The sequence below is a fragment of the Ipomoea triloba genome, chromosome 3 (genome assembly GCF_003576645.1).
Source record: "Ipomoea triloba cultivar NCNSP0323 chromosome 3, ASM357664v1".
Taxonomy (NCBI): Eukaryota; Viridiplantae; Streptophyta; class Magnoliopsida; order Solanales; family Convolvulaceae; genus Ipomoea; species Ipomoea triloba.
The window spans coordinates 28,898,226-28,909,692 of record NC_044918.1 but is presented as its reverse complement, the minus strand read 5'-3'; the positions used below and the strand labels follow the sequence as shown (position 1 = coordinate 28,909,692).

At 34.3% G+C, this 11,467-nt stretch overlaps 1 protein-coding gene across 1 annotated transcript; it reads right to left on the bottom strand.

The window, feature by feature from the left end:
- Positions 1-568: 568 nt before the first annotated feature.
- Positions 569-10,915, bottom strand: LOC116014495. The gene is made up of 15 exons (XM_031254558.1): positions 10,671-10,915; positions 10,232-10,359; positions 6,305-6,376; positions 6,108-6,221; positions 5,866-5,934; positions 5,726-5,782; positions 3,992-4,045; positions 3,844-3,906; positions 3,641-3,703; positions 2,697-2,861; positions 2,456-2,611; positions 1,688-1,768; positions 1,526-1,587; positions 1,321-1,446; positions 569-935 (listed from the first exon to the last, which is right to left on the bottom strand). The coding sequence occupies exons 1-14, from the start codon at positions 10,855-10,857 to the stop codon at positions 1,365-1,367; spliced, it is 1,353 nt and encodes a 450-aa protein (XP_031110418.1). The 5' UTR covers positions 10,858-10,915; the 3' UTR covers positions 569-935; positions 1,321-1,364.
- Positions 10,916-11,467: the final 552 nt, after the last annotated feature.

The window sequence follows — 11,467 nt, the reverse complement described above, 5'->3', positions numbered from 1 at the left end:
TAATTGCATAATTACTTTATTAGGAGAAAGGTAATGTTAACACCGGAAGTATCTAAACAACAACTATATTGTTGCATTATAGTTTGGTCTCCATGCAATGGGTTGTGTCAAATCAATATTGAAATATGATATTTATACTAAAAAATATAATATTGTATCAATAAGGTATTAAATGTGAAAGTATTAAATTATCCCTTACAAGTAATGTTAGCACGCATTCTTTACTTATAAAAAATATGTAATACTTTTAAATCAAAATGTAAAAATATTACATCTTTTTCAAAAGTATTAAACTTTCCTCTATATATATATATATATATATAAACAATAAACATCTTATTCATTAATAGTATTACATTTTTCAGAATAAATACTACATTTCATTTTGACCCGATCCATTTCACAGACAAAATCCATGAAACGGTCTCACAGATTTTTACCCAAATTTTAAAGATAAATTTACTTGTTATTTAATAATAATAATATTAATAAAATTAATAGTAATTATCATTATCATTATCCCCTTCCAATTCTCATGAATACCAATTGAAATTAAAACTCCCAATAATTTTATTCTTGTAAAACAAACACTAATATTTAAATTCCCAATTTATTCTTACACTATTCTCTCCCATGAAATTGGGATTCTTTTTCTCCTAAGGATGCGATGAGAAAGCGAAACCACTCCAAACAGGTATTAGACTATTAGTTCAGCAAAAAGACTGCCAGTTTGCCAGTATATTTCTCTATGTTGTGATTCTAATTTGACAGACACAAGTAATACAATGAGAGCAGTGAGAAAATTGAGAATGAAACCATAAATCAAAGTTCATCTGTCTTAAATGATTTTAGCCTCCATTTCTTACACTATAATACCTATTTCCTGCAAAAACTGCCCTTGAGCAAGCCTTCGTGCCTTCAATCAGGAAATTAACCTGCACAGCCAAAAAAGTAGAATTAAAATAAAGCAATAGCTCAGAAACATATCCAATGAGATTAGTTTAATAAGAATAAAATTGATTGCAAAAATCACCAATAAAGATGGTACAAGATCAGTATCACTCTATTAAGTAATCAATAATTAGAGAAGCATTCTAATCTCACATAGATGGTTCTACATTAAATAGCCTCTTCACAGCTAAAAAGAAGTAAATCCAGCTCTTATATTCCCTTTTTATACGGAAATTTCACTTTCCTTTCATTTCTTTATTCTTTATTCTCTTTTTTTTTTCCTTGGTTGGGAGTTGGAATTAAGTCAAGCAAGCAGTTACAAATTACAGTAGAAGACAGATTATCATCACAGAGAAAGCTAAAGTTTACCTTCTAACACAAAATATGAATCTCTTAAACTCTGGTGTAATGCTTCACTTTTCTTGATGTACTCTTTTTGCTCTTCGATGGGTGTGGCTTTTATGGTGACTTCGTGACCGCTTTTTTGGTGCCTTGCTGCAAAATCATAATGTGAATTAAGATAAGATTCTAGTTAAATCTACATTTATCAAATCAATCCAATTAGGGCACTAACCGGAAAAGGGCTGTAGACATGTTAAGAAGAAAGAGTACGGGGAGACTCACTAAAGCAGATGCCTAGTACAATAAAATGATATAAGTAACACAACAAAGCGAAATGACTATGTCATAAGAAATAGATGGAAGAAAATTTCTTATTATTATTTCACCAACATACCATAAGCCAGGCCAACTCCTTGGTTGCAAAAGGTTCAGTATACTCATTATTCTTTAGCTTATCATGAATTGTAGTTTGGACCTTCAGGAACAAAAGTGATAAAGACCCATATGAAAATCGTCAGAATATAGCACCACACGACCAAAGAATAAATGAAATACTCAAAAAAGTTAACTGGTGAGTGGTGACAACTTTGATAAGCAATTGCACAAAAAAAAAATGCAATGCATTAAAAATGGGCAATAAGGGTCAAACAGGCCCTCCGACGTTTACCAAAACAACAATTAAACTATCAACATTTACCATTGAATTATTCAATTTTAAATGAGTCCAGAATAGAGCAATTTCTTATGCTCTCTTCTAGTCAGTCTCTTTCACTGTGTAGATCCCACCCATCCCTTCCCCACACAGAAATTGAAAAATGATGAGTTTCAATCCACAAAATTGTAGAACTTCATTAAATTTGAAAATGTAACACGGTAATCATCATACTATCATAGTAATAAACATCAGTTCAATTTTCCCCATTTTTTCATACAAATTCCAAAGTACTATGTTGCTGCGCTGTGACATGGACTGGGAAAACCCAGGTTCAAAAAACTTTTACCAAATGCACATGGAGAAGGAAGTAATCAAGCAAATATATATGGGCAAGGAAAAATAGTTCATTGTAGAAAATAGAAAGTATAGGTAGGAAAATGGATGCACAAATATGTGGTGTAAAACATGCAGATAAAATATACGTAAAAGGAGGATGGTAGACCATACCTGTTGATGGTATAACCGAGCAGATTTCATGAACTTTCTATAATGGCGAATTGCTTTCTTTGAATAAGGCTTCAAGAATGCAGTCGCCTTATCCACATGAGGCTTCACTATGAGTGCAATATGATCAATATAAGGCTCTGTGAACTTCTTAGTATCCTGTCAACAGATAGTGCTAAAACTGACCACAAGCTAAGCAAGGAATTTATAAAATGATGAGAAAAGAAGTCTATGCAAGATTTACCTCATAGTAAGGAATCAAAAACTCCTGTGCTCTCGTAATATGAGGCTCCATATAGTTCTTGGATGCATGATAAAAGTCAGTAGTCTTCGTAGAAAGTATGTTTAGTTGTGGTTCAATATTCCTTGCAAATTCTCGGCAGTGCTCTTTTATCATTGGAATCCATTCCTTCAAGTGAATGGAGTTTGAATTAGAAAGCAAACTGAAAAAGTATTATTATTATGCAATAAGGGCTGAATCCTATGAGCAGATTTATTCCTTAAACTAGAAATTAACAATAACTCAGCTTAAATTTGTTGTTTTTCACTTTGATATTTGTTTTCTGCAAATTACTATCCAAGTAGCCAACTACACTTTGAGTCTATCTGTCCATTCCTTCTTCCCCCATCCTTCCTTTGCTGGTTAAAAAAACGCCCTGGTGTTAAATAGTTTAAAGGCATCACATCTCCTTTTTTTTTTTGTTTTTAATTTGTTATCCTCTTTGATATTATCCATCCTGTTATTGGTTTTCAAGGTAATTGATAGTATCCATATTTGAGATACTAGAGCTATAATGATCTGGCCAATAAATCATCAGCATCCATGTCATATTACTTTTTTATTATTCTTAAAGGAACATGACAGAAGTCTGAAAGATGGTATTTTGAAGAGACAGTTTGGAAGTAGGAAAGGACGCAAGAGCAAAGATACCAGCTAACCAGTTATTCTTCATCACTATGTATTCAGGAATATGTCTGAAGTCTGATGGTATTTTGAAGACACTGTTTGAGAGTAGGAAAGGATGATAATGTATTGGGACACAGAGTACTATTAATCTCCCAATAATTACATTTTTTTAAAGTGGTAAAGCCTATAAATACACACACAAAGGCACAAGAACATAAGATGAAACAAAAGAAGTAACAATTTTTTCTTTGAAAGGAAAATAACTTCAGGAGATCACTTACTGTTTGAAATGTGTGAATATGAGGCTTCACCCACGTTTCTAGCTCAGATTTCTTTTCTAGGGCCTAAAGAGGAATTGCGCGAAGTAAAATATTTATAGCTTAAAAGAGATCCATTCTAAAGGACTAAAGAACATAAAACATAAATCATAATTTGAGGTTAAAAATCATTAAGCATTTATGATGAGTGGTAGACAGTACAGAACCTTTTTCATGCTCAGATTCAATGCAGGTCTTCCATGCTCATTCCAGTGAGTCACAATAATTGACTGTACAATTAAAAACAGTCAAAGAAATTGGCAGAAATGTTTTCTGTATTATGCAAAATTTTGGCTAAACAAAAGCAAAAGTTACCTGACAATGAACAAGATGAACAGCAAGCCAACGTGGAAGCCATCCTTCATGAATCTGGCATAGCAGGATGTACTCAGGTCAATGTCCTCAACTCATCATAAGTTATTTTTACCAATAAAATAACTATAGATACATCCTAAACTGAATTTGAGATAAGTTCCAATCATTAATGTTTTTTCTTTGGGGGTCTTTTTCAGAAGTATGTTTTCTTGCGGTAGATGCTTGCATAACAATAGCAATAACTATATAGTTGGCTCTAACTAGGCTAACACATGACATTCTAATGCTTACATGAATCCCAAGTGTATCGTTTATTATTCTTTAATTTTTATTTTTGATTTTTTTTTCAAAAACAGCCACTGTCTGTTGTTGAAAAAGACAGCCAGTCAAACCTAAACATGACAGCCATGGTTGTCTTTAAAAAATTGCAAGGCTTTTTAACACAACCATAGCTACAATGCTACTAGACCGAGACAACCACGACTATCAGCTGTCCATCTCTGGTATTTTAAGTTCTTTTTTAATTTTTTGTTCAAAGATGCATGTGATTCGATAACAGAATAGAAATTCCATCATTGATACTTGATAGAGCATCTATTTATTAGCTGAAGAATGAACCAAGGGTGGGGTTTTTTGCTAAATGGAAGAAATTAAAAAAAAAAAATGTTTGGACATGGAAAGGAGGGAGCAATGACACAATACCATCATGATATAAGTACACATGGAAGCATAGTCAACGCCACATCAGTGAGAACTTGTAGAATAGGTAATGTTAGGACCCAATTGCTCTATTTTGCTGATTTAAAATACCTCATTGGAACTTTTTTCAGTTGGGAACTTAATTGCACTTAGGGGGGACTAATTTGATACTTCTTTCCTAGTAGTAATAGTAGTAGTACTAGATTGTTGTAATACTAATAATAATAATAATAATGACGAAAAAGTTATATATCCTTGTGTCTGAAACAATACTCATGTCCAACAAAGCATCCCATATCCATATTCACATTCATAGCTTCTACCCCTCCGTCATCAACTCATCAAGTTAAGTCCAACCTAATAACCAACCGTACCCTGATCCTGAGCCAAACCCCAACAAAAACTTAACAATCAAAGGAAACGAGGACACAAGAAATGACTTGCAAAAGGAGTGAATGAAATAAATAAGTGCATTTAGTCAACTATAGGTACGCACTAACACACTAGAAAGCATATTAGAACATGTTAAGAGCACTAACAAGTAACAACACGGTTGGTTCACAGAACAGGCATAAAATAGAATAGGACTCCATGGGTCATGTTAATATCAATTCCTTTTCCATTCCTTAATTAAGCCAAATTATGAAATATTGTTTATAATGTCTTTTTTTTTATGAACTAAACAATGAAACAGTAATCCTTCTTTATTCATTCTCTATTCCATTCCTTATCGAATCCTATACCTATTCCCTCTATTCTGGTTTCATGAACCAAACATGCTGTATGAGCGTACAACAAGCTCAATTCTTCACCTTACCAAATCTTATGGATGGAACAAGATTATCAAGTACACTGATCAGGCAATAAAATTGAACATGAATAAAGCCACATACAAGGGAAAACATAGGTAAGTTTTAACTATGTCAGCACATTAGATCACCATAACAACGTGTAGCAAACAAGATACAGTGTAGATATATTAATATAATATAACAAAATCAATGACTGAAATCAATTAAGAAAAACTCAAATTACCTCCTGGAGCTGCTTAGAGATAGAAGAAGCCTCCATTTTAGCTTTCACCATTTCTTCCTACAGTCACTTTAGCATTAGCACTCATCAAATGAAAGCCCACCTTAAAATCTACTAGTCTGTATAAAGAAGTTATAATAGACCTCTGCCACTCGAAGAGCACGTTCAGTTTTACGGATCCTTGATTTCTGCTCTTCATTTATCCTTTGTAGCTAAAACAAAAATGAAATCATCAGATTAAGATATGCCCCCAATAAGGGGAAAAGGGAAATGGTTTAAGAGAGAACTAATAAGTAATAATACCAATTGTTAATAACAAAAGAATCCAGCATCATTCAACAATTGAATAAGTTATGCAGAAACAAATAACAATGCTCCAACATACATTTTCAAGTTTTAGATTCAATTCCTGAATTTTCTCCTCTGCTTCATTTGCACGGCCAACAAGATTATCTTTTTGTTTGTTTTGTGCTTCTATTTCCTTTTTCAGAATATCATTCTGCATGCAAGTAAAAAATAAAATTAGAGAATACAAACATTGGACTATAATTCCACCAAGAAGCAAACTTTAGTATAACTAACCTGCTTCTCAAGTTCATCAGCACGAGCATTAGCCTTACCAACCTGCTCCTTTGCATTTAAGGACTTTTGCTCCTATTAAACAGGAAAAATATATTACTTCTAGGTGTTACTCCATTCATGGGATTAGAGAGATCAGACTATTAATTCTCCTAAACTCATCTATGGTTAAAAGAGGATTAAGATTAGATGGTGTAAGCTCACCTAACCTTTAGAATAAAAAGCTCTAGAGAAAAATGAACATAAAATGTGCACTTTTGATGTTCAAAATCAACAGAAAGTTCTCCTTTCAGATAAAAGGTCCAAAAAACTTTTAACATCTTATAGCCTAAATAACATAGCATAAAAGTATATCTAAGGAGAAACGAACTGTGAATTTTTTAAAAATCTTCTGGCCTGAAGAACACATAATTATATAGTTCTTAAGCATTATATCTTCTTAGGAGAGAAGAACATACAATAAATTTATAACATCTTCTGGCCTAAAATATACATAATTATGCAGTTTGTAAGCATACAAATTATACTTTAGACACCTTCCGAAATAGAAAACCCTACTGTACATTGCCCCAGTTGTACAGGACCATTGTATAGCCCATAGTACTTCAAATACTTTGTATATACTCCTATATAATGAAGCACATAGGGCCTAGACTCTCACAACTTTTTCTTCTCAGTAGTACTGTTTTCTCCCCTCTCTAATTTCACATGTTATCAGAGAAAGGTTGGAGGAAACACAAAAATTCTTTTTTTTTTTCCATCAATTTTTATGTTTTTCAGACAGCTTATTTATTTATTTTGTTGAAAGTGGTTTTTCTACATAATTTTATGTGTAGAAAACATATCTACATGCCCTATTTATATACATAAAGATGTAGGTGGGTTATGTACAACTTTTTTTTGGGTGACCCACATAACATCCTCTTGTTCTGTCATATTCCAGCAGGAAAGTTAGCAAACTACCTACCACCAAGCTCATAACATCATCACAACCTCAGGCCAGAAGCACCACCACCAAACCTCCTTTGACATGCTCTAACATGCCGCCTCTCCAATGTCCAAATATATGTCCATTTAAGTATATGCATGTGTGTGTGCACTTTTCTACACTATCACCTCCTATCTTTGCCATATTATGTTTCTGTGTCACATTTATTTTCTGTCTCTATTCCTAAAATTGCCTATGAGGCACTTTTAGACTCAGGGTGGAGCCAAGCAATGACTGATAAAAAGGATTCTTTGCATTCTAATGGCATTTAGGAACTGGTTTCTCTCCCCCAAAGTAAATGAGCTATTGGTTGCAAATGGATATTTAACATGAAAGTTGGAACTAATGCTAGGACTGATTGTCTCAAGGCCCAAATCATTGAAAAGGGATATACTTTCAGAATTTTTGTTTGGACTACAACATCACCTTTCCCTTCAACACTAGGCTATGTGTACGGTGTACCTATTGTTATCTACTTATTGTGATCCATTATTGCTATGAGTCATTGGCCACTCAATCAGTTAAGATATTAAGAACAATTTTCTTCACAGGAACCTACAAGAGGAGGTCTATATAGAGTAACCATCAAGCTTTAGTACAGAAGGGGAGTTTGTTTAATATGCAAACTTTGCCACTCTTTATGACCTAAAAGAGTCACCATGGCTCATTTTGGATAATTCAGCTCAGTGATTCAAAAGTTTGGCATGATCTGTGGTGAGGCCACTCTCCGGATGGGAAATGCATTTATCTAGCAGTTTATTGCTATCACAAGCAACAATCAGGATGGTATCCATTAGTTTCAAATACATCTCTTCAAACCATTTCAAATTAAAGATTTGAGTAAGTTGAAGTCCTTCCTTGACATTGAACTGATTCAGTCTAAAGACAGTATGGTCAAAGTTTGAAAAGGCTAAGGCATGCCTTGAGGCGTTTTGTAATTTGAGGCGAGGCGTAAGCCTTGAGGCGTATTGAGGCGTAAGCCTCGACTTTTATACATAATTTAATTTTATTATATTCCAAAAATAAATATATATACAATTTTTTTATAAAAATAATGCTCTGTGCCTAACTAGCTGCCACCTGCCAGCCACACTGCCCACACACACTTACTGCCTCACTAAGTTGTCTAGCTCATTGCCTTCCAAGTGGCAGAATATTATATATATATATATATATATAGCCTCTGTACACAGAGCAAACAACATACACAAGAAAAAAAATTATTTAGGAGCTGAGAAAACAAGACATTGCCTAAGCAGCTAAGCTTGGAGGTCGACGGTCAGTAGAGGTCGCCGCCAGCCGGTCAGTGGAGGTCGCCGGTCAGTTTTGGTCGCCGGCGGAGAGTGAAGACGCCAGAAAGTGGAGCCAAGGAGACGTGGAGTTCGCTTCTTTCTTCTCTCGCAGAGTCACAGTCTTGTTCTTTCTTCTTCGCAGTAGCTTCTTTCTTCTTTATTCGTTAGGGTAAATGGGTAATAGGGTTGGGTCTTTTTTATTGGGCTATAAAAAAAAAATTGCGCTTGAAAAATTGTTTGGGATTGCCATTTCGCCTCAACATTCCGCCTCAAACACGCCCTGAGGCGTGTCTGAGGCGTACGCCTCTATTCCTGCGAAAGAGGCGTAAGCCTCAGTGCTCACTGCTTACGCCTTGGACTGAGGCGCGCCTCAATTCCGCCTTTTTAAACCTTGAGTATGGTTCTTCCAGAGGAAGTATGCACTATATATTCTTGAGGAATTTGGCATGCTTGACCACAGACCTGTTGATACTTGATACTCCTATCAAAATGTCATATTGTTTCCAAATCATAGGGAGCCACTATATGACACAAATGATAGCAAAGCCAGAATGATATCAGAGATTGGTTGGAAAACTAAACAAACACACACTCAAGCAAATATCTCATTTGCAGTCAGTGCAGTTAGCCAATTTTTTCAATCTCCTTGTGATAGTCATTGGGATGCTGTCATTCATACCCTATAGTATTACGGAGTAGTATATTAAAAGAACAGTAGAACACGGTGATTGTTATATGAAGATAGAGGTCATACTTAGGCAATTGAGCATTCTGATGCAGAGTATGAAAAATACTCTAAATATAGATACTATGTTCTAATCAGTGGTAACCTAATATCTTGAAAGAATAAAAAGCAAAATGATGTTGCCAAATCCAGTAAAGAAGTTGAATACCGAGCCATGGCTTTAGCAACATGTGAGCTCATATTGCTAAAGCACATCATGAATTCATGATAACAACACAAATGTAACTGATATGTGAATATGTGATGCTCAAGCAGTGTTGCAGATTGCCTCAAATCAAACAGTGATGCAAGCTGGGGATGTGGATATTATGCAGGAAGGCAACATTTTTATTTGTTAAATCAGATGTTTTAGTTAGATTAGAAATTAGAATTGCTCAATAGTTATTGGTCTGGTCTTTCAGGTGTTCCAGTTTTTTAACTCAGTTAGAAGTCTTTGTACTAGTTATCTAGTCCTAAAGTAATTATTAATTATTAGCTGGGGATGTGGATATTATGCAGGAAGGCAACACTTCTTGCCATTCCTTCTTCCACCTGTGAAGTAGGCCATAACACACAAGCCCATTGTATAGCCAACATTACTTCAAATATGTTCTACATACTCCGATACAACAAAATGCATATGGCTTACAATCTCACAACCTTTCTCTCTTCAAATTTAGTGTTTTCTCCACTCTCTGACTTCAAAAGACATAACCATACAACTCATAATCATATGATTACACATAATTAGATATAATCACACAATTCATAAGCATATAATTATACTTTAGGCATAATCATACAGTTAATAAGCATACAATTTTACTTTAGACATAATCATACAGTTCATATGTATATTCATACTTTATATTAATTTGGTTAGAATATAAAGCTAATAGCAATTAAGATTCCAAGCCAAAGCAAACCTGAATCAACTGAAATTGAGTTTGCAATGACTCCAATGCAGCTGATTTTGATGCCAGAATCTTCTCTAACTCATCAACTTTCTCATCCTTGGCTCTTAGTTTATCCACTCTTTCACTAATGCTTGATTCTTTTGCAGAAAAGTTACAAATTTTATTCAATTAGAAACAAATCCAAAAATAAATAAATAAATAAAAATATTAATACTGGTATCAGCATCAACAGAAATCAGAAATAGAGCACTCGAGAATCCAATCATTGGAATTAAATTATATATGAATGGATTATTTAAAAATATAGAATTATATAAGTACAACAATTAATCAATTTTCAATTCCTATTAACAGATACGGAATAAACACTACTAACGGAAGAAATTTAAATAATAATAATAATAATAATAATAATAATCCGATTTTTTCGGCTGAGAGGGAGAGGAACCTAAAAGAGAAATCTTTGACTTGAGTTGATCGAGTTCGAGCAACAGAGATGGATCAGAGGCGACCTCAGAACCCGAAACGGCGTGACTGTTCCGGTCATTTCCGGGATCGGGAAGTCCGTCGGAAGCAATTTCCGTGAAAATTAGGAGCAAATGTAAAGTGAAGAGAAGCCATTTGAAGGAAGCCATTGGAACAGTGGAAGAAAGGTTGAGACTAGTCTAGACTCTAGAGATTGAGAGTGACGGAGCTCCCAGGTTTTTGGTATTTGACAATGCGAAAAACCGAGAAACTTTCACTTTCCCCCCCTGTATTTAATGGATATGTTATTCAGACCCCTGATATTTGCCCCGTTATGTTCTCGAAATTGCCGTCCAATACACTAACTTGTAGCTACAAGTCTACCAGAAAACGTCTTTATTGTCAAATAATGGTAGTTGGTGTGGTCCTGGGTCCATGCCAGTTTTTTTTTTTTTTTTGAAACTAGAAAGAAAGATTAATTCATTCTAACGAAATTTACAAAGGAAGGTGGGAGGATTAAAGAACCACTCTGGAATAATCAGCAAGTATATGAGTTGCTTGATTCATTGATCGATTAGTAAACACCAAACTAATATGAGCAAACATACTCATTAAGTTTTTAATTTCAGATAAAATAACACAAAAGGGAGAATCATCAATCGAAGATTCGAGACCTTGTACCACTTGTAGAGAGTTTGTCTTCACAATTACTTTGTCAAAGGCACGAGACTTCAACCAACTAAGCGATTTCCTTATAGAAACTGCCTTGGGGCTATATAA

Bases quoted from the DNA above. Each gene is read 5' to 3' on its own strand.
- LOC116014495 (XM_031254558.1), bottom strand. From the start codon at position 10,857: ATGGCTTCCTTCAAATGGCTTCTCTTCACTTTACATTTGCTCCTAATT. The intron at 5,783-5,865 runs GTCTATTATAAC...AAGTGACTGTAG, and splicing joins GTGCTCTTCGAGTGGCAGAG to GAAGAAATGGTGAAAGCTAA. The intron at 2,612-2,696 runs GTAAATCTTGCA...ATCTGTTGACAG, and splicing joins TTTTGATTCCTTACTATGAG to GATACTAAGAAGTTCACAGA.